General features: G+C 42.8%; 1 protein-coding gene across 3 annotated transcripts; it reads right to left on the bottom strand.

The window, feature by feature from the left end:
- Positions 1–1,708: 1,708 nt before the first annotated feature.
- LOC119228375 (fibroblast growth factor 12-like) lies at positions 1,709–23,197 on the bottom strand. Of its 3 annotated transcripts, none has more exons than XM_037488280.2 (5): positions 22,776–23,197; positions 10,304–10,414; positions 9,553–9,656; positions 7,293–7,491; positions 1,709–6,813 (listed from the first exon to the last, which is right to left on the bottom strand). In XM_037488280.2, exons 1-5 carry the CDS (start codon positions 22,801–22,803, stop codon positions 6,665–6,667), a joined length of 591 nt encoding a protein of 196 aa, XP_037344177.1. In that variant the 5' UTR covers positions 22,804–23,197; the 3' UTR covers positions 1,709–6,664. The 3 variants fall into 3 exon arrangements, with proteins under 3 accessions (XP_037344177.1, XP_037344083.1, XP_037343774.1); XM_037488186.2 differs by lacking the exon at positions 22,776–23,197 and adding an exon at positions 18,387–18,801; XM_037487877.2 differs by lacking the exon at positions 22,776–23,197 and adding an exon at positions 12,988–13,767.
- Positions 23,198–23,628: the final 431 nt, after the last annotated feature.

The following is a 23,628-nucleotide window of genomic DNA, read 5'->3' as shown; positions in this document are numbered from 1 at the left end:
TTAACATCTTTATGTCAGTAAAGAAGCTTTCACACTAAAAGTCTGTTCCAAACTAAAAGTCTTAAAGCTGCGTCAGAGTAAATTCTTGAAACTTTTTCAGCTTTTCAAGTAACATCTTTTGTGGTGGACGACAATTTGACCAGCAAAGTTACGTTTCTATGGCGACAAGAACAAAGATGGATCCCCCTCTTGTTGCCGCTGTCGGAGGTTGTTTGCGTGCGTCTCTGTCTCATTAAACATGGATGAAGCTCTCAAGACTCTCGAGTGGGAACTAGCTTTAGAGTGTACTTGTACTCTGAGCGGAGTGTATTTATACACCAAGCTGAGTGTATTAATACATAGTATATTACAGATTGGTCTAAGAGCCCGTCTGGATACAAACAGAGTTTTTAAGAAAGCACAAAACACTTTGAAATGAAACTGGTTACTTCTGCTTCGTTGTTCTAAAAATGCGTATCTTATTTTGAAACTGACTGAGACAGGAAATACCAGGTCACCAGAAAATATTTCTCGCAATTTCCTTTTATTTTTATTTATTTATTTTACTCAAAGCGAACATATGTTCTTTTAAAACAAACCCAAACTTTATTGGATTAAATCTTAATGACAGGAATAGAAGCCGAAGTCTAAACGCTGAATAATTCAAACGTTCATAAAACTTTAATGATGTAATAAACCTCCAGTGTTGGTTTGGGAAACCTCTTCAAACTGATATCAAACAATCTGAATCTTTAATGGTAATATAACTTTAAATTAAACAATCAGGATCAGGATCAGGACTAAAGTGAGACTGGTCCACATAGAGGATGTGGGATGTGGGGTTCTCTGTGTGTGTCTTCTTGTATTTACTTTTTAGCTTGTAGAATAGATGTCCGCTTGTAGGACAGATGGCGTGACGGGATCGGTCCTTATAAGGCAGACAATGTGAATGGTGGAAGAGAGAGCACAGGAAAAATGAAGATAAAATATTATCTGAGATAACACACCTGCGACCGAAGGGAGAGCCAGTTTGAACCCATTTTCAGGGCAAGGCCGAAGGCTGCAGGAGAGAGTACCAGACACTCATTGTTCGGGGAAGGCGTTTGTTACAGAAGGATGAACTGGGTTGAACCAACGTTCAAGGGCACCAGAGGGATTAAAACAGGTCAGTGTCAGAAGGCAGGCGGACTTTTGAAGGGATTTGCTTGCGATGCGTATTTCATTGTCTCCAGATATATCTGCGGAGAATTGCTCATGTACAACTTTTTCTCTTCTAAATAAATGTTAAACTTTTTAACTAATTTCCTGCAGTGGATTCTTCTATCAACCAACTCGGGTGGATAAGGAATATCCTAACAAGGATCAGGATCAGGACTAATGTGAGACTGGTCCACATAGAGGATCAGGATCAGGACTAAAGTGAGACTGGTAGCACTTAAATTGTACTTTTTTTTAAATTGTAATTTTCTATAACATATTTTGAAACTGCTTATTTGATAAAAAATGTACTTTCTTGATACTTGTTCTTCTGAGTTTGTATCTATGTGGAAATGCACTTATTGTACGTCGCTTTGGATAAAAGCGTCAGCTAAATGTCATGTAATGTATTGTAATAATGGTCCACATAGAGGATCAGGACTAAAGTGAGACTGGTTAACATAGAGGATCAGGACTAGACTGGACCAAATATAGAATCCAAAAGGAATAAAAAGAATTTGACACTGAATCCTTTACATTGTTATTTTTTTATTTTTTAATGATACTTTTCATCCTGCTTCGTAATAGCAATGACTTTTCTTCTACATGATGCGTTATATGAGTGTGTCTCAGAAAAGGTGCAAACATCAGCAAACACAAAGAAAGACGTTCCAACATGGCCACCAACCAGACGGCCTCCGGCGCTCGCTAGTGACATCATCATTACGCGCCTCCGGGCACAGACTGAGGGAGCCGAACAAATACCACTTCATTTAAGTTATAAAGTTATGATGTTAAAAACCTGGGAGCCGACCAGCTGGCCTCCGTGGAATTTGTTACCAACTCATGCTGCCTTCAGGCGACATCAGGACCCGTGATTCATGATCAATGAATCAATATTTAAAGGTTTAAGTCTCTGTGGTGTTGATCAGAAATGACACAGATTCAAAGCAGAAAACCTTACATTGCACACATTAAAGTAACAGCAAAACAACAACTATTAAAATGTATTAATTATCTCTCTCTCTGCTCAAAAATCATTTGATTATTAACTCAGTTTCTTTTTTGGCAGTAAAGTTTTTAAGGTCAAACTCGATGAAAAGTGCATCATTTTGTTTTTTTTAATTGACAACAAACATGTTTATCGTTCTCCGTTCATTGTATCTTTTGAAAAGTTTGACTTTTACACATTTTCCAAGGTGACCTGAAGGCAGCGATGCCTTTTCTGAATAAACATTCCTGTCGAGTGTTTTGGTTTCACAAAATGAAAAAAACAACATTGAGACGCGAAGAGAAGAAACACATGGAGCGTTTCTGTCGGTTCAAACTGGAAGACTTCCTCAGAGGCAGAACGGTGTGACTCATCACTTTTAACGTGTTTCAAGATGGCGGCCGATATAAGGTCTCCACATGCAAAAAGGTCTTCATCTTTGGGACATAAAAATAACTTTTAACTAAGGTTTCTCTCTCTTCTCTTCTGGCGGGTTCCTGTGTCAGCTGACTGAGTTTCCCAAAAAGATCATCAGAAAATGTTTTAAAGTTTGTTGTACTGCAATGATTTTTATATATTTTTTTGTTATTAGCTGGGCTTCTCTGCGTCGTTATTTACAGCTCATTCATCCTCCAACTGATGTTAATCTTTTATTTCTGAAACTTTTTCCTTCTTATGATACACCAAAAAACAAAGTTTGTTCAGGAACATTTGAAATATCCCTTAATAATAAACTAATAAAAGGTTGAATTTGAATATGTTCCTTTCCCATATATTTTAAACTTCTTTTTAAACATATTTTAAAAAAGGAAAATAAATGAAAACCTCCGCAACATAATAAAAAATGTGATGATAATTCATCCTTCTGGCTCCTCTGCTGCTTCATAAGAATGTAAACAAATGACATCCTATTATCAGTATTATTACAAAGGCAGTGATAGAACAGATGGCGTACTTTATGAAAAAGCAAAGTGGAGGTTGACCGGTTGATTGTTGTAAACTGAGACAAAAGTCAAGAAGCTTTTTGTGGGAAACTCGGCAAGTGACTTGGGAGAGAAGTAAAGGGAGTAGGAGAATAGGTTGGGGCTTGGGGGGGGTGGGAGGGGAGGTTGGCAGCTCACCGGTTTGGAGGGCAGTGATTTTTGTCTAAAGGAAACACGGCAGTGTTAAATGGTCACAGAACGCCCCATCGGCCGACAAGTCCTGTCTCATTGTACCTCATGTCTCATTGTACCTCATGTCTCATTGTACCTCACGTCTCATTGTACCTCATGTCTCATTGTACCTCATGTCTCATTGTACCTCACGTCTCATTGTACCTCATGTCTCATTGTACCTCATGTCTCATTGTACCTTATGTCTCATTGTATCTCATTGTACCTCACGTCTCATTGTACCTCATGTCTCATTGTACCTCACGTCTCATTGTACCTCACATCTCATTGTACCTCATGTCTCATTGTATCTCATTGTACCTCACGTCTCATTGTACCTCATGTCTCATTGTACCTCACGTCTCATTGTACCTCACGTCTCATTGTACCTCATTTCTCATTGTACCTCATGTCTCATTGTACCTCATGTCTCATTGTACCTCACATCTCATTGTACCTCACATCTCATTGTACCTCATGTCTCATTGTATCTCATTGTACCTCACGTCTCATTGTACCTCATGTCTCATTGTACCTCACATCTCATTGTACCTCATGTCTCATTGTATCTCATTGTACCTCACGTCTCATTGTATCTCATGTCTCATTGTACCTCACGTCTCATTGTACCTCGCGTCTCATTGCACCTCACGTCTCATTGTATCTCACGTCTGATTGCATCTAATGTCTGATTGTATCTCATGTCTCATTGTACCTCACTTCTCATTCTATTACACATCATAAAGAAGTCAGTTATGCAGCAGAGACACTTCAGTCCTGTTTAGACTGGATCACAGTTACACAACTCAGCTGTTAGTGTCTCCATAAATCATTCAGACCCCCAAACGACCGCCTGCATCACATCCTATTTCTGCTCAGTCCCTGAAGGGAGACAAAAAGATGGGCGTTTCCTTCTTTTTTTTCATCATCATTTTAGGTCAAGACAATCTGACGACCATCGGTCAGTATCCTGAAGACACCAGAGACTCTAGAGACAGAAGACCATCCATCAATGACCTGAAGAAACCAGAGACTAGAGACAGAGGACCATCCATCAATGACCTGAAGACACCAGAGACTAGAGACAGAGGACCATCCATCAATGACCTGAAGACACCAGAGACTAGACAGAGGACCATCCATCAATGACCTGAAGACACCAGAGACTAGAGACAGAGGACCATCCATCAATGACCTGAAGACACCAGAGACTCTCGAGACAGAAGACCACCAGTGACCTGAAGACACCAGAGACTCTAAAGACAGAAGACCATCAGTGTCCTGAAGACACCAGAGACTCTAGAGACAGAGGACCATCCATCAATGACCTGAAGCTACCAGAGACTCTAGAGACAGAGGACCATCCATCAATGACCTGAAGACACCAGAGACTAGAGACAGAGGACCATCCATCAGTGACCTGAAGCCACCAGAGACTCTAGAGACAGAGGACCATCCATCAATGACCTGAAGACACCAGAGACTAGAGACAGAGGACCATCCATCAATGACCTGAAGACACCAGAGACTAGAGACAGAGGACCATCCATCAATGACCTGAAGACACCAGAGACTCTCGAGACAGAAGACCACCAGTGACCTGAAGACACCAGAGACTCTAGAGACAGAGGACCATCCATCAATGACCTGAAGACACCAGAGACTCTAGAGACAGAGGACCATCCATCAGTGACCTGAAGACACCAGAGACTCTAGAGACAGAGGACCATCCATCAATGACCTGAAGCCACCAGAGACTCTAGAGACAGAGGACCATCCATCAGTGACCTGAAGACACCAGAGACTAGAGACAGAGGACCATCCATCAATGACCTGAAGACACCAGAGACTAGAGACAGAGGACCATCCATCAATGACCTGAAGACACCAGAGACTAGAGACAGAGGACCATCCATCAATGACCTGAAGACACCAGAGACTAGAGACAGAGGACCATCCATCAATGACCTGAAGACACCAGAGACTCTCGAGACAGAAGACCACCAGTGACCTGAAGACACCAGAGACTCTAAAGACAGAAGACCATCAGTGACCTGAAGACACCAGAGACTCTCGAGACAGAAGACCACCAGTGACCTGAAGACACCAGAGACTCTAAAGACAGAAGACCATCAGTGTCCTGAAGACACCAGAGACTCTAGAGACAGAGGACCATCCATCAATGACCTGAAGACACCAGAGACTCTAGAGACAGAGGACCATCCATCAGTGACCTGAAGACACCAGAGACTCTAGAGACAGAGGACCATCCATCAATGACCTGAAGACACCAGAGACTCTAGAGACAGAGGACCATCCATCAGTGACCTGAAGACACCAGAGACTCTAGAGACAGAGGACCATCCATCAATGACCTGAAGCCACCAGAGACTCTAGAGACAGAGGACCATCCATCAGGGACCTGAAGACACCAGAGACTCTAGAGACAGAGGACCATCCATCAATGACCTGAAGCCACCAGAGACTCTAGAGACAGAGGACCATCCATCAATGACCTGAAGCCACCAGAGACTCTAGAGACAGAGGACCATCCATCAGTGACCTGAAGACATATATATTGATGGATTCTCTCTTTGAAATAGGAAGTGAAGTAAGGATGGAGATCAAGGTGAAACCTGAAGGATGGTTTTAGAGTTTAGGGATGGGACCATGGAAGTCTTGAATTTAAATCACAAACCGGATCACCTGGTGGACATGCTCCCCATCCACCCCCCCTCTGAGCTTTGTTTTATAACCCTAACCCAAAAATAAATAAAAACGACATGTGCAGCTGATGAAGAGAGAACAGAAAGCACAGAGGCAGAGGAGCGAATAGCAAGAAGAAGACAAAGAACAAGCGCGTGTTGAAAGTGCAAAAGTGTTGAGAAATGAACAGAAGTGGAGTTTCTACATGGCTTAAAGCTTCAGAGTCCTCAGCGCTCACTCAGCTATGGAAAACACCCGGTCGCCGTGGCGACGGCGTTGGTGATGATGATGACGATCACAACAATGAGGAGTCGGTGTGCTCGCCTCCGGGCGCCGTTTCAGCAGGGCTTTTTGCATAAAATGTAAATCATCATCATCATCAACGACCTGATTTTTTTCTTTTCTTTACCTTCCCTTCAAACAAGCCCCGCCCCCCTTGACAAACCCCAAACCCTCCCTCCCCAGAACATTTACATATTTCAATATGAGAAGAAGAAGTTTTTTATGATTTTTGTTTTTAGCTTCTTTTTTTCTTGGTTTTGGTCGTCGTTGTCGTGGTTACTGAACAGAGGGAGTGTTCAGACGGGAGTTCGCCTCCTCCTCCTCCTCCTCCTCCTCCTGCAGGGGGTGCTGCAGGCTATGAGCCCTCCCGATCCGTGCACTCCTCCTGCTGCTCCTCCTGCTCCTTGATCACCCTCCGTCCCTCGCTGTTGATCGTTGGGCTCCGCGACGACTTCAGCAGCTTCTCCTCCAGCTCGTGCAGCGACGGCTCCTTGTACATGCAGACTGGGGGGTCACAGAAATATATATTAACACTTATAGACATTCATATGATATGACAGGTACATGTGTGTACTATATATGTACATGTAACACACAGGCAGCGGGGGCGGGGTAAATAGTGAGAGAACGTGAATATAAATATATAAAGTGAAGACGGAGGAGGACGGGGGAGACAGAGGGAGACACAGAGGAGCTGAAAGCAGAGACGGAGCTTCATGTTCAGGTGCAGCAGCAGAAGAACTCACGGTGAGTTCAGGTGCAGCAGCAGAAGAACGCACGGTGAGTTCAGGTGCAGCAGCAGAAGAACTCACGGTGAGTTCAGGTGCAGCAGCAGAAGAACTCACGGTGAGTTCAGGTGCAGCAGCAGAAGAACTAACGGTGAGTTTAGGTGCAGCAGCAGGTAGCGTTGTTATTGTTCTCTTTTGACGCTCTAGGATTTAATGCTAAGCTAGGCTAACACGGGCCGTGTGTGTGTGTCTCACCTTCGATGGGTCTGGGGACAAAGTGCGAGCAGGGCTTGGTCTTCTTCACCCGGTTTCCCTTCATGAGGGCCCCGTCCTTGTTGAGGCCCAGGAACCAGGCCCGGCCCGACTCGTGCTGGCGGTACTGCGTGGAGGAGTAGATGACGTAGTAGTTCTCAAACACCGACTCCTTGAACTTACACTCTGCCGTGAACACATCCTGCCACACGGACAAAGAGGGGACATCACGTTGTAAGGAGGACACTTTAAATCTCAAGCATATTATTACGAGTAATATATAATACTATATATATGATATTATATAGGATACTCCTCTGGAACACGCTGGTAAAAACACAGTTTGGATGCACCTTAATGGGAATTTCTTCAATAGTTTCTTTTGTCTTTTTCCTTTTAAACATCTTAGTATGAAAATTCATTTTTTAAGAATATATATTCTGTGGAGTCCTGAAGGCGGATCGGTTTGAATACAGACAGGACACAGGTCCATCTGGTTAAACATGAACTTTTAGGGCCAAACTCGTGTGTCTGTGTGTGATTGTATTTGTGTGTGTGTGTCTGTGTGTGATTGTGTGTGATTGTGTGTGTGATTGTGCCCTCTAGATATAACAGGTGGACGAGGAGGAGCCAATCAGAGCAGAACAGAGCAAACCGACTCAAACATTTAACTCCTCACGTCTGTTACAGAACAGAAAGAAGGAAACGTCAGGTGAGACGTTTGTGTTGTATTAAAAAGGGATACCTGTACTTATATATACACAATCTCTCTGACAAACATTGTAGGAACTACAATCTTAGATCAACTAACCAAGCCGCTGAATACTCTCATTGGATTTTGAACACAAACATTTGCAGTGCATGAAAAACAGATGTTAAATCCTGAAGAGGACGGCTGGTCTCCGCTTGTCCCCCTGTCCCCGGGCCAGTCTGCTGTTGGATTGCAAGCTAGCTGGCTAGTTAGCTAACGTAATGTTTCTTCCACGCACTCTTGTCCGAGCGCAGGAAAGCACATGAACACTTTGATGGATGTTTGGGGGGTAGCCAGTAGCTACCGAACCCTAACAGCATGACACAAGGTTTGATGATTTAGCCTTAGCTGTGACCGCTAGGGAGGCTAGCATTAAGCTAATCTCAACTATTAGCAAGGTTTCTCCGTCTGTGAAACAGCTAGCTGCTACTGTAGCTCCCCAGAGTGTAGAATCACAGTTTATCATCTCAAATGTTTGTTTGGAACATAAACCCTCGACTCAGAGAATGTGACGTTTCTTTGTTTAGCCTCCAGCTAACCGCTGGCGTCGCTTTTAAAGGTCTATTGGGAAGAGCCAAACAATGTAGTTCAACATTGTGTTGTGTTTCTAAAGGATCCTGACAGTAGACCCCCCCTACATGTGAATGTATTCGGTGGGTCGATGACGTCTCACAAAGCAGACTCCGCCCAGCAGGAGGTCATGTGATGATTCAGACCAACACGACGCGCCTCCACTTCGAACCGGCCGCTCGAGGAGAAGAAACTTCCCACTGCAACGTTTTTATTTTTTATCAATAACATCTCACCTTTATTGTAGCACCATGACATCATGACGTCATGATGTCATGATGTCATGATGTCATGACGACACATTGATGATGTCGATTTAAAATCAAACATCATCTACAAGAAGCTTCCTGTCTGAGAGAGAGAGATGCCTCGTCCTGTTTACACACATACTGTATCTACAGTATCATCTTCATCATCGCTCTCTTCCTCCTCCTCGTCCCTTATGCTCCACACAGAGACTGAAAATCTTCATTTTAAAGTTTTATGGAAGAAGCAGAGATGAATTATGGATGGAGGATGGACTCGGTGAGGCGAAGCAGCAAAATAACCACTGTACTATATATTTTAGTGCAGCCTGAATGGGCTGCCCTCTTTATTATTATCCTTATTATATTTTATCATTAGTTTATAAAGTAATTTAATTGCTTCAATCTAAAAGTACCCGGTCTTTTTCAAAATAAAAGCCTTTCAGTTTAAAGCGAGGCAATGAGAATACCATTGATATATATTTAATTGCTGAGATTAATAACATAATGCTTGCATATCAGACATTTAGCTCGTAAAGACTCCATTGTTCCATTTATTTGCGAATTCATCAGTTAGGTGACGTCTTAAATTTTTTAATGAAATGTGTTAAAAGCGTGTGAGTCATTTCATATTGAAACAGAAGGCAAACATGTTGTTCAGCGCCTGTTTCTTGAGAAGAGAGACGTGTTTTCTTACTGATGTGTAGAGGAATCCTTCTGCGTTCATGGCCACATAGAGTCCAGCCTTCACCCCCTGCATGGCCACCACCCTCAAACCCACTGGGATCAGGTTAAAGAGCGCTGCAGTAGATTCAAAAGACATTCACTAATCATTTCATCTACAGCAGAACGTGTTCCACTCACTTACAAACAGAATCAATTAGATAGAGACAATAACTATGAACATTTTCTACATGTGTGAAGAAGGGAAGATGAATCTATCCTTCTGAGAGAGAAAAAAGTGGAGAGAGAGGGATGAAGGGGTGAGGGGAGCTCTAATCGTCAAGGGGAGAGAGAGCTGCAGTGTGGGTGAGGTTGAAGAGGAGGAGGAGGTGGAGGAGGAAGAGGCCTGGGGCCGTGGCTGCTGTTAAACCTCCTTTATTTAACTCTGACACAGAGATGATGTGAGAGGGAGAGCCAAACATCCAGTCGTCCTCTCCCCCTTCTCCTCCTCCTCTTCCACCTCCTCTACAGAAAGACACTACTTAAAACCTTATGAATATTTACTCCAGGCAGAGAGAACCATGTACAACGTTTGTGGGAACATGGATCCTGTGCACAAAGATGGAGGCAATGGAGCCAACAGAAGATGAAGCAAGTCTCCTTCTTCTTCTCCTGACCCAGGCTGAGGAACCAGTCCGCCTCTCGCTGTGTGAGACTATTCTAGACGAGAGGAATCCAGTGTATGATGGTGCTGATGGAGGGGAGGTGGAGAGTGAAACACTCACTGTTGTCGCTGTTCTCGTCCTTGTTTCCGTTGATGGTTCCGTCGGGCTGCATCTGCAGGAAGAAGCCCTGCTCGCTGAAGAGACGTGTCACAATGCCCTTCAGCTGGGGCTCTGACAACAACAACAACAACAACATTAACAACAAGGCTTAGGGAAAACAGGACCCTGGGAACACACACAGCAGGTCTGAGATAAGTGTGAAGGATACTTCACCACCAATTACACTTCATCTCCTTGTTCACTGTTATCACTCTTCATTTCACATTCACTGTTCTCATTCACTCATCACTTATTGTTCACTGTTATCACTTAACTTCTCATTCACTGTTATCACTCTTTATCTCCTCGTTCACTATTATCACTCTTCATCACTTATCGTTCACTATTATCACTCTTCATCTCCTCGTTCACTATTATCACTCTTCATCACTTACCGTTCACTATTATCACTCTTCATCTCCTCATTCACTATTATCACTCTTCATCTCCTCGTTCACCATTATCACTCTTCATCACTTATCGTTCACTACTATCACTCTTCATCTCCTCATTCACTACTATCACTCTTCATCACTTATCGTTCACTATTATCACTCTTCATCACTTATCGTTCACTATTATCACTCTTCATCTCCTCATTCACTACTATCACTCTTCATCTCCTCATTCAATGTTATCACTCTTCATCACTTATCGTTCATTATTATCACTCTTCATCTCCTCATTCAATGTTATCACTCTTCATCACTTATCATTCATTATTATCACTCTTCATCTCCTCATTCACTACTATCACTCTTCATCTCATTCACTATTATCACTCTTCATCTCCTTGTTCACTATTATCACTCTTCATCTCCTCATTCACTATTATCACTCTTCATCTCCTCATTTACTACTATCACTCTTCATCTCCTCATTCAATGTTATCACTCTTCATCACTTATCGTTCATTATTATCACTCTTCATTTCCTCATTCAATGTTATCACTCTTCATCACTTATCATTCACTGTTATCACTCTTCATCACTTATCGTTCAGTATTATCACTCTTCATCTCCTCATTCATTGTTATCACTCTTCATCTCCTCATTCATTGTTATCACTCTTCATCACTTATCGTTCACTGTTATCACTCTTCATCACTTATCGTTCACTATTATCACTCTTCATCTCCTCATTCAATGTTATCACTCTTCATCACTTATCATTCACTGTTATCACTCTACATCACTTATCGTTCACTATTATCACTCTTCATCTCCTCATTCATTGTTATCACTCTTCATCTCCTCATTCATTGTTATCACTCTTCATCACTCATCGTTCACTGTTATCACTCTTCATCACTTATCGTTCACTATTATCACTCTTCATCTCCTCATTCAATGTTATCACTCTTCATCACTTATCATTCACTGTTATCACTCTTCATCACTCATCGTTCACTGTTATCACACTTTATCTGCTTCAGTTCTCTGTGTGGGTTAGAAATAAAGTGATGCTCCAGATGAAGATGTGGGACAGAAGACTGGCGGAAATAAAGCGAAGCCGGAGATGCTAATGTGGGGCTACTTGACCTTCACACGGAGAGACAGGTGTGCAGAAAGAAAGGTGCACAGACACACATGTGTGGACAGACAGATAAACCATTAAGTATCAAAATTGGATCTTCCCGGCATTTGTCCTCTTCTGATGGAGTAATGCTAGCAGTTTCACTCGGCTTCCAGTTTTTCACAGTAAGAGCCATAAAGCAGTTTCACAATAAGAGTCCTTCCATCTGTTTCAGGGTAAAATTCCTGAAGCTGTTTGACAATAAGAGTCCTGAAACAGTTTCACAGTAAATTGACTCGATGTTTTTGCATTGATCTACTAAATGGACATCATTCTGTATTGAAAAGGGACCCTGGTGGTCAGTAGAGAGAATGCAGCTGTAACTCGTGAAGCTTTGCCTTCACTTTAAAGAACCAGAGACCTTTTTTAAAATTACGACCACCATCGTTCACCATGTCCAACAAAGCAGTAGAAGCAGTGAACTGAATCAGTGAGCAGACCAAAGATCAGAAGTGCTGACATGGAGAAGTTAAAGACGCCTCCGGACTGTAAATTGTGAAGGAGAAGATCAAGCGGAAGCCGCTGCATAATCTCTCCATTAAGACGCCGTTTGTTGCAACGCCAAGAAAAACATGAAGCAGTCGGCGGCAGGGGGCGTCGACTAACGAGAGAGTCGCAGCTCATGAATGTGTAAATGTTGAAAACATCCGTCTCATAAGATGCTCGATGCCCAGCTGGTGAGTGAGAAGGTTCCTTTGGGAGGAACTGGTTATTCTGCCGGAGGTTATTGCCAATTAAGGCCCAGGCATCAAATATTTAGAAATGTTGATGAACATCACGCATCACTTCAATAGAAGTCACGGCCGTGTTCCTACTTGGACGATGCTGAGGAATCTGAAGTGGACCACGTCCTAGGTGGGCCAAGTCAACGATCGCTCCATCGTTTGGTATCTGTATCTTGCGTGCAACAATCAAAGATTTTGTAATATCATCCCCAATTAGAAGTCTTCCCCGTCGACAGTTCTGAAGTATTGTATGAGTACGATACAACACGTGTCTACTCGGACTACATGAATGAAGTCTTTTCAAAATAAACTTCGCCTTCACCTAACGGTGGCACCCCACCCACCTGGTTTCCGCCGTACGGGCCTCTTCTTCCCGCTGCAGAAGCGAATCTTACTGAAGACGCTGAAGATGTTTCGGTCGCACGTAGACTTCGGGTCCTTGCTGGGACTCGTGCGCCTCTTATTGGTGGCGACCTTGTCGCTGTTGGACTCGCGGGCCTGACGCCTCTGTCGAATCAGGGAGCTGGCGATGGCCGCCGCCATCTCCCTGAGAAGGGGGCGGAGCCACGGAGGGTGAGATCTACACCTGCTGCTGCTCGTTCCTTTTGAGTCGCTTCTTTATCCCCAAACAGGTGACATGTCAGAACTCAGTCGCTCCTTGATGACGAACCGATTGAAGACGCCAAAGGGCGGCTCACAGTTACATGTTTGGACTCAAAGAGACGCTGGAAGAACCCCGAACGTCAGAAGGAGACGCAATCCATCCTGTGGGTGCAGACCTCATTTCTTCAGAAGAACAGATCCCGTAGCTTCTGTTCCAGGCGTCCAATCATCAATCACAAGAACTTATTATTACGTTACTGACATTAAAAAAAAAGAAGTTCTAAAAGCCTGATGAAAAAGTGCAAACCTCACTTTTGAATTCCGATCCGATTAATTCTTCATGCTGGGTAATTCACCCGTTTGCATCCTCAGAGCCTCCGATGGAAGCGCATGGATGCCAACAACTTCAAATAATCCAGAGAGAAAATCAAGAAGAGCGTCGAGACGCCAAACTGCAGATTACACATAGACTCTATTCTGCTTCCTCCTGCCTCATCCTCTCCTCCTCCTCCTCCTCCTCCTCCTCCACCTCTCAGGATGAGAGAGGCTCAATGCGATGAGAGGCTTAGAGAGGGGAGAGAGAGAAAGAGAGGGGAGAGAGAGAGGGGAGAGAGAGCGAGCGAGAGAGGATATATATATACTGTATATACCGTATTTTTCGAACTATAACGCGCAATATCAATGAACGGGTGTATTTTCATAAAGCGAAACAAAAAAGTTGGGTAAGTCAAACTTCATTCAACTCACTCACAATAAATCTCAATATTGTTCAGTTGTAACAGATACAGAAAAATACACTCACTTTTTCAATCATTGTCTTTCTACAAATCCATCGAATTCTTCACCTTTAGATCCTGAGTTTAACAGCTGGGCGATGTGGGCATCAAGCATCTCCGGATCCATCACATCACATTTAGCTGAGGCTTTTATCCAAAGCGACTTACATTGCATTTTAACCCATGCGTTACATTCTGCCTGGGGACCAGTTAGAGGTTGGGTGTCTTGCTCAGGGACAGTTCGACATGGCACGTGGGGCACCCGGGATTTGTACCACCAACCTTATGGCTCCCAGCGCATCACTCCATGTGGTCTACTACGCCGCCTCTCGTCATTCTCTGAGTCAGTGTCGTCTGTTCAGTGGTGATTCCGGCTTTCGTGAAAGCTCGGACGACAGTAGGGACAGATAGCTTAGTGCAGCCATCCACCATCCATGGGCGGAACTACCCCGCCGTTGCCTCCCTGTCTTGGTAAAGGTGTGTTCGCCTTCTGTCATCCAATGTCATCCAATGTATGTCATCCATTTCCAATATATCCAACCAATATCCATAGTTAATCTTCTCACTTCCTCCACTTCCGTACCATTGATTCATTAATGTTGAATTATTTTGCATCTGCTCTATTCCCATGTTCTATTCCTGTGTTCTATTCCTGTGTTCTATTCCCATGTTCTATTCCTGTGTTCTATTCCCATGTTCTATTCCTGTGTTCTATTCCCATGTTCTATCCCATGTTATATTGCCATGTTCTATTGCCATGTTTTATTCCCATGTTCTATTCCTGTGTTCTGTTCCTGTGTTCTATTCCCATGTTCTATCCCACGTTCTATTCCTGTGTTCTATTCCCATGTTCTATCCCATGTTCTATTCTCGTGTTCTATTCCCATTTTCTATTCCCATGTTCTATTGCCATGTTCTATTCTCGTGTTCTATTCCCATTTTCTATTCCCATTTTCTATTCCCATGTTCTATTCTTGTGTTCTATTCCCATTTTCTATTCCCATTTTCTATTCCCATGTTCTATTGCCATGTTCTATTCCCATGTTCTGTTCCCATGTTCTATTCTCGTGTTCTATTCCCATGTTCTATCCCATGTTCTATTGCCATGTTCTATTCCCATGTTCTATTCTCGTGTTCTATTCCCATGTTCTATCCCATGTTCTATTCCCATTTTCTATTCCCATGTTCTATTGCCATGTTCTATTCCATGTTCTATTCCCGTGTTCTATTCCCATGTTCTATTCCCATGTTCTATTCCATGTTCTATTCCCGTGTTCTATTCCCATGTTCTATCCCATGTTCTATTCCTTTGTTTTATTCCCATGTTCTACCCCATGTTCTATTGCCATAATCTATCACATGTTCTATTGTGTGAATGATAGCCTCTAGTTTGAAATCCGCTTTGTAAGAATGGCTCTTAACAGATGCCATTTTTTGGGTCCTTAGACACACAAATGTACCGTAATATAATGTTGAAGCACAGCACGTACTATTACAAAAAGTAGCCGGGGTAAACATAGTGCGTCCTGTTCTCTGATTGGTTTAATCACAATCTGTCAAGCGGAGCGGCTTCTTCGCTCACAAAGTCATACTCAAACAGTTTGACAGATTTTGAGCGCAGTGTACCACATAAAATTGGTTTGAGGTCAGTCAGCACAAGATTTTTGAGAAAATGTATTTATTTATATATATATATTTACAGTTTTTATATATTTATATACTTTTACTTCATGAATGCGTAATCATGCGTGACAAAAAAGATCTGATCCTGAACACTACCGACGTCGACTCGGTGCTAGAAAACAGATGCCCGCAGTAAACCAAGATGGCGACCGGTCAGGAACCAAGATGGTGACCGGTCAGGAACCAAATGAGTTGCTTGCAATTAAATGAATGTAAAATTGGTTGATTTGAAAGAGATAAAAGCAAACTTTAACGTGCACCCAGTCATGTGTAATATATTATATATATAAATAATATTGTGCACGAGGAGAGCATTTACAGGACTTTGGTGCTTTCCCTTCCTTTCAGTACATTGGAAACAAAGAACGCACACACAGATGCTAAAAATACGGCGTTGTGTTCTGGTTCTTCGGTAAGCTGAATGAAGACGACGCTTCCCGATGAAGAGCGCCTCACATTGTGGTTTAGAGGGATATCTCAGCCGTGAAGACTTTGATGCTATTAAAAACTAATCCTGCGTATCCAATCGGTTGGTCTCTGGGCCCGAGGCCGGCTGAACGAGTCTTTGAACGCACCGCGGAGCCGAATGTAGGCCTCGACTCCCCGAAGAAACAACCAGGTCACGGTCTGTAATTACAAAGTATTTGGGTCCTGGTACCTGCTCGGAGGAGGAGGAGCATCTTCATCTTCACTCTGATCATCAGCTGATTCCATCAGGCTGCTGCTTCAAAAGAATTCTCCTCTCATTTGAATCTTCTAATGAATAACTGTTCTACCCACAACAAGCGAGTCAAAACCACTCAGAAGAGTGATCGAAGCCTTTAAGGTCTTTACAGTAATGTTATCAATATTGGTATTATATTACTTTATTACTTCATTAATATTATTATTATTATCACTATCAAGGTTATGTGTCATAATTTAAATATTCAATTATTATTATACGAATTTATTCAATAATAAGAACTTACTCAGACACACACACACACACACACACAGCTGTGTGGGCGGCAGCTGGAAGATGAAACCAAACAAAGACGCTGGCTGCATTGTTCCTCTCGGTGGTTACGTGAACAACGTGTATGTGTAAATATATACATGAATGTACTAGTGTGTTGTATTTGTGCAGCTCCTGCTGATGACTCATCTGACACCACAAAGCTCAATATGACAATAAATATAAACATCTGTAAACATCTTTATTATTATAACGATGATCATCATGAATGTTTTCAATCTTTAATTCAGTCTTATTCTATATTTCTATCTTCATTATGACAGAAATGAACAACAAAAGAGAATCAAAAGAATATTATTGTGTTTGCTATTGTCATCAACTTTATGTTTGATCGATTAATTTCTGCCGTTTACATAAAATGGACCAATCAGCTGCTTGTTACCCTCAGAGGACTGAAAGGTGGAGAGACAGCGCCCCCAGGTGGACAGCGTCAGTACTACAGGTACTTATACTACTACAGGTACTTATAGTACTACAGGTTAGTGTTTCCCACCATTAGAACGCATGCAATAGATTTGTTGTGGTTCCACGTGATGTGTACAGCTTGTACAGCTACTACAAGTACTACTACTACTACTGCAGGTACTTTACTACAGGTCGTTGCTGTATGACAGGTACTACTATTACTATAAGTACTCTAGGTACTTATAATAGAGGTACTACTACTACTAAAGGTACTTATAGTACAACAGATACTTATACTAGAGGTATTTATTATATGTACTTATATTAATAAAGGTACTAATACAAGTACTTGTAGTAGCACAGGTACCAATACTACAAGTACATATTTCACTACAGGTACTAATACTGCAGGCACTTATAGCACAACAGGTACTACTACTATTAATACTACTACTACTACAGACACACACACAGTACTCCTTGATACTAGTATCAGAGTAAAGCCCTCTGGTCAGATGTCTCACACCTTCATCGGACACTTGTCCCCTCGTCTTAAATACTCTTCATATGTCAACAGGGACACGTATGAAGACTCACACGTGTCCTCACACTGAGGTACTTCTACTACATAGATACTTTATTTAAATGTGGAATACTTCTTATCTCAGCTTCAGAATCACTGAAGGGACAACAAAGAACACTAGAACACACTGTGTGTGTATGTGTGTGTGTGTGTGTGTGTGTGTGTGTGTGTGTGTGTGTGTCTATTTACAGTCGTGTATTTCTGTCTCTCAGCTGTTTTTTCCTCTCGACTCTTCTTCACTTTGAGGAAAATGTTTTTATGTATTTGATCTTTGAGCAGGAAGCAGATCAGTTTGAAGGAAGTCGGGTCTCATTCATATAAATACATATATATACATATACATGAAGTACATATATACATTAAGTACATATATACGTCTCCTTCTCCTTTATCTCTATCAACTGATCAGCTTGTACTTTTTTTTATTTTGTCTGTACTATTTCAATGTATATATGACTGTATAAAGTTGTCAATATATGACTAAATAGTCCTTCTACACACACTCACGTATTCTATTGTGTATTTGCTTGTATTTTGAATATGATTTGCATGAAAACACAAATTTAAACCAAGTATAAAGAAAGTTCTGACTTCTTCTATAGTAAGTGCAGCTCAATGATGTACTTCTTGTAGTAGTAGTACATGAAGTACATCCCAGTGTTGGTGTGCACTCACCCTGCTCACTGCCCTCCCTGAGAGTGCTGCCCTCGTCCTCGTCTGCCTCCTGAGCCTTACTGTCGCCGCGCAGCAGGCGACGGAACAGGCTGCGATACCGAGTCATCGGAGATCAAAGGCTTCCAGAGAGCTAGTCGATCGACGATCAATAAGTCGCTTCAGCTGACCGCCGTGGGCCTGACTCTGTGCGTGTGTGTGTGTGTGTGTGTGTGTGTGTCACCCCTCCACCACTCAGCTGCTGTAATATGATACCAACAGAAAAGACTACAGCTCCGATGAAAGAACTACAAGAGAGAACAGAGCAGATAGTGATGTCATCAAACTTTACCAATAAGTATCACAGAACTCTGAAGTCGGTTGTTACTACCGACACCTGAACCCATCACAGACATTAGACTGTCCTACTATTACAAAAGACACCTGAACCCATCACAGACATTAGACTGTCCTATTACAGACACCTGAACTCACCATGGACTAGACACTGGAGGGAGTGCACACATTTATGCTAAATAATAATAATAATAATAAACAATATGGTATAAATGGTGACGTATTATGGTCTATATTTTGATAGTTGGGGTCCATACAGCTTTAATAAAGCAGCTGACATGACGGTTTAGTGAACACACCTCAGGATGATGTCACGATGATGTCAGCAGGTAGCTGTTTAGCTTATTTGCGTAGGGGACTTTAACATGTTCACAGCATCAGTGCAGGTTACTTTTTTACGATAAATGGAGAACATGAATGGTGTTGTCATAGCGGTTTCCATGGATATAAGCCCCTCCCCCTCCCCCAAACAATAATCACGTGACTCAGTAGGTGCGATGTGAACGCATCACGAGACAAGAAGCACAACTGTGTTCTACAAAATAGTACCTGAACGCGTCCTGATGTATCTGAATACGTTAATATGTTGAATACGTTAGCTGTTAGCTCTGTTAGCTCTGTTAGCTCTGTTAGCTGTTAGCTCTGTTAGCTGTTAGCTCCATTAGCTGCTAGTCCCGGTTAGTCTACACACCCAACAGCTCACCAATTAAAAAACTCCTCATGTGCTACACTCTATGGGTTCAGGTCAGGTCTCTAACATTAGTGGGTGCTGCATGTGCATGTGTGTGTGTGTGTGTGTGTGTGTGTGTGTGTGTGCATCGGGGGACCCTTGGAATGCTGGGAGTTTTAAAGTAGCACTCAGACTCCTGCTGTTCATTATCTCCTGGGCACATCACATCAGGCTGTGTGTGTGTCTGTTACTGTGTGTGTGTGTGTGTTACTGTGTGTGTGTGTGTTACTGTGTGTGGGTGTGTGTGTGTGTGTGTGTTACTGTGTGTGTTACTGTGTGTGTGTGTGTGTTACTGTGTGTTACTGTGTGTGTTACTGTGTGTGTGTGTGTGTTACTGTGTGTGACTGTGTGTGTTACTGTGGGTGTGTGTGTGTATTACTGTGTGTGTGTGTGTGCTGTCTCTCAACACTTTAAGTCTTTTGCCCCCCCCCCCCCTCGCTCCATCACATCGTCTCCATGGCGATGCTCTTAAGAGGAAAACACTTCAGGTTTTTATACTTTTTAAATGACCACTATAATATAATAACATCGTCATCATGCATCACTGCGTCCATTAGGGACATGCTAACACTTTAGCCTCCATTAAGTTGAGTGACTCAGCAGATCATATTAAATAATCAACATTAAAGCTTTCAGAGAGATCAATAACTACTTCTCTTGATTTATTCCCTCAGTAAACATTGTAAACATGAGTTTATGGTCTCAGTCTCTAGTTTCAAGTCTTCTTCAATGCAGCATGATGTTCATTTAGTGAATGATGGAGCAGGGGATGCTTTAAGGCGGGGCTACACAATGATTGACAGATCCTTTACAGACCATAAGTCAGGGGATGCATCATGGGCGGGACATCCCAGAGAGTGATGCAGGGAACAATGGTGACCAGAACAAGAAGAAACCAGCTGTAAAACACACACACACACACACACACACACACACACACACCAGCCTATTGGTGCTGAGCTCAGCTCATCTCAAGCTGTTTATGGTCCCACAGAGGGGGGGGTGAGGGGAGTGTGTGCGTAATGGAGTGTGTATCAGTGTGTGTGCCCCTTACACACCACATCCACACTTTCCTTTTCAAGAACTTGATTTTAAGCTATATTTTCTTTAGAAATCGATGACATCATTATCAGTGACTACGTCATAAAAACATGAGCCTTGATCATTGATCAATGATTACAGGTCTTTGCCAGCAGCTGTTAAATTCTGTACTTTTACTTTTCTAATTTACGCTTATATTAATCTGAAGAACTATTGTTGAGTTCGCACAAAAAAACTGTAAAGGAACTACCAGCATGCAACACTGCAGCCAGGTACCAGCATGCAACACTGCAGCCAGGTACCAGCATGCAACACTGCAGCCAGGTACCAGCATGCAACACTGCTGCTTGTCAGAAGGACAAATGATCGCACTGAATGTCGGGATGAACTTTGACCCCGTAAGCAGGAGGGCTGGAGGTCTGGTCTTTGCTGATTCCATCACAGACAGCTAGCTTATCAAAAAGCACTGTGTCTGTGTGTGTCTGTGTGTGTCTGTGTGTGTGTGTGTCTCAGGTTTCAGCTGGTTCACTACGGTCCTCAACAATGTGGATCTGATCCCAGAATCAATACAAGTCAGTCTGTCTGTAAACAAACAGAAGCCCCGCCTCCTCCTGCCTTCACCCGAGCACCGCTCAAAGGTTTTCTCTGGGGCTACAAACTGTCCAACTCGACACGTCAATCATTCACTAACAACAACGATCAAAGACAGAAGGACGGCTAGAGGGACGGACAAATGGAAATCACAGCTCCTTTTGATGACATCATGGTGAGGTCACAGCGGTCATGTGATGGCAGGAAGCTCCAGAGTAAAAATGGGGTCATTTAAATAATCAATAATCTGATCTGAGAACAGCAAAGGAAACTTTGTCAAGATGAAAGAAACTGTCCCTCTACCTGTAGTACACACTCCTCAGTAAGTAGTGTAGTGTGTATTAGTATGTGTATTAGTACGTGTGGTGTGTATTAGTACGTGTAGTGTGTATTAGTACGTGTGGTGTGTATTAGTATGTGTAGTGTGTATTAGTACATGTAGTGTGTATTAGTACGTGTAGTGTGTATTAGTACGTGTGGTGTGTATTAGTATGTGTAGTGTGTATTAGTACATGTAGTGTGTATTAGTACGTGTAGTGTGTATTAGTACGTGTGGTGTGTATTAGTACGTGTAGTGTGTATTAGTACGTGTAGTGTGTATTAGTACGTGTATTAGTACGTGTGGTGTGTATTAGTATGTGTATTAGTACGTGTAGTGTGTATTAGTACGTGTGGTGTGTATTAGTACGTGTATTAGTACGTGTGGTGTGTATTAGTATGTGTATTAGTACGTGTAGTGTGTATTAGTACGTGTGGTGTGTATTAGTACGTGTATTAGTACGTGTAGTGTGTATTAGTACATGTAGTGTGTATTAGTACGTGTAGTGTGTATTAGTACGTGTGGTGTGTATTAGTACGTGTAGTGTGTATTAGTACGTGTATTAGTACGTGTGGTGTGTATTAGTATGTGTATTAGTACGTGTAGTGTGTATTAGTACGTGTAGTGTGTATTAGTACGTGTATTAGTACGTGTGGTGTGTATTAGTACGTGTGGTGTGTATTAGTACGTGTATTAGTACGTGTGGTGTGTATTAGTATGTGTATTAGTACGTGTAGTGTGTATTAGTACGTGTAGTGTGTATTAGTACGTGTAGTGTGTATTAGTACGTGTATTAGTACGTGTGGTGTGTATTAGTATGTGTATTAGTACGTGTAGTGTGTATTAGTACGTGTTGTGTGTATTAGTACATGTAGTGTGTATTGTGAGTCCTGTCTCTCCGTCTGACTTTGACTGAGTTCATTCACAAAGAACTGCAGCTCCCACAATGCATCATTCTGTTGGACACACCCAAACACACATAAACAGTTTCATCCTCAAAGCTCCTCAATGTGTCCGTCCCTGTCTCTACATGCTTTCACCTGTCCGTCTGTCCTCATATCTGTCTCGCTTTACTCCTGTCTGTCTCCCAAGGCTAACCGACCGTTAGTCTGTCTCACTGTCCTGCTATCTGTCCCTGACGTGTCCACCCAGATGTCTGTCTCTTGTTTTTGTTGATTAACCGTCTCACCTGTCCACCTGTCTCACTGTCGCAGTGTGTTTTGCTGCATCAGGCTTCACGCACGCACGCACGCACGCACTTTCTCCGCACCCCATCCCATAATAACCACACCTAGCGGCTCCGTGCGCTGCGTTCACGGGATACCGCAGTCCACTTGTACCCAACATGCACCGCTCCCCCCCCCCCCCGTCCTACCTGCTGCCTTCTCTTTGCTCTCCATCATCTCCGTGAGGTGCGCTGCTCCTCGTCACAGATGCACGCAGCTTCCTTCACTCGCTTCCTTCACTCGCTTCCTTCCTGAGATCCAAAGGGTCTGATCTGGAATCCGCTTCTGGTGGCTCGAGACCGGCGGGACCGGAGAGGAGGAAGAGGAGGACGAAGGAGGGCGGCACCGGAAACCAGCGGAAACGACCCGCAGCGCTATTTATCGATGATCATCCCCGCGGGGGGGGGGGGGGGCAGCTTCTTCTTCTTCTTCTGCTGCTGCTTCTTGTTGTTTCCCTCCTGCGGACGTTGAAGCTCGTGCGTTCACCTGTGCCGTGTTCGCGCGATGCTTTCTCTGTCTGTCTCTCTGTGTCTCTGTCTCCCCACCTGTCTCTCTCTCTCTCCCCCCTCGCGCAGTGTTGCTGCAGCTCGAAGTGACGTCACCACCTCAGTATTTTATGGCGACATTCTATTAAGTATTAAGGAACAATACATCAAAGCAGGTCTCTTCAACTACAATGTGAAGAGGTCCAGTGAGAGAAGCAAAGGAATGGAGTTGTATCAACATTATTTATTATTAATATATATATTAATGTATATATAGATGGACTAGTTTCTCCATACAGGAGGCGTCTTGAAGCTGTCATTACCAACAAAGGCCTTTTTACAAAGTATTGAATAAATACCAGTGTGTTCAATACTTCTTCCCTGTGTCATTTGACATTATTACACATAACTTTATTTCTGAACTTCTTTGTTGTGGTTTCTTTCTGTATGTATTTATTACTTGGGTTGTTACCAACATCCGGTGAAAATTTCATGTCAACAGCTCCTTTGGAAATAT

Source organism: Pungitius pungitius, chromosome 3 (genome assembly GCF_949316345.1).
Source record: "Pungitius pungitius chromosome 3, fPunPun2.1, whole genome shotgun sequence".
Classification (NCBI taxonomy): Eukaryota; Metazoa; Chordata; class Actinopteri; order Perciformes; family Gasterosteidae; genus Pungitius; species Pungitius pungitius.
Note: the sequence above shows the minus strand (reverse complement) of the source record. Positions and strands in the feature narration are given on the sequence as shown.

Coding starts and splice junctions, on each gene's coding strand:
- LOC119228375 (XM_037487877.2), bottom strand. CDS start 13,186: ATGGCGGCGGCCATCGCCAGCTCCCTGATTCGACAGAGGCGTCAGGCC. Junction 10,415..12,987: donor GCCCGTACGGCGGAAACCAG/GTGGGTGGGGTG, acceptor TGTTGTTGTCAG/AGCCCCAGCTGAAGGGCATT. Junction 9,657..10,303: donor GGACGAGAACAGCGACAACA/GTGAGTGTTTCA, acceptor AATCTACTGCAG/CGCTCTTTAACCTGATCCCA.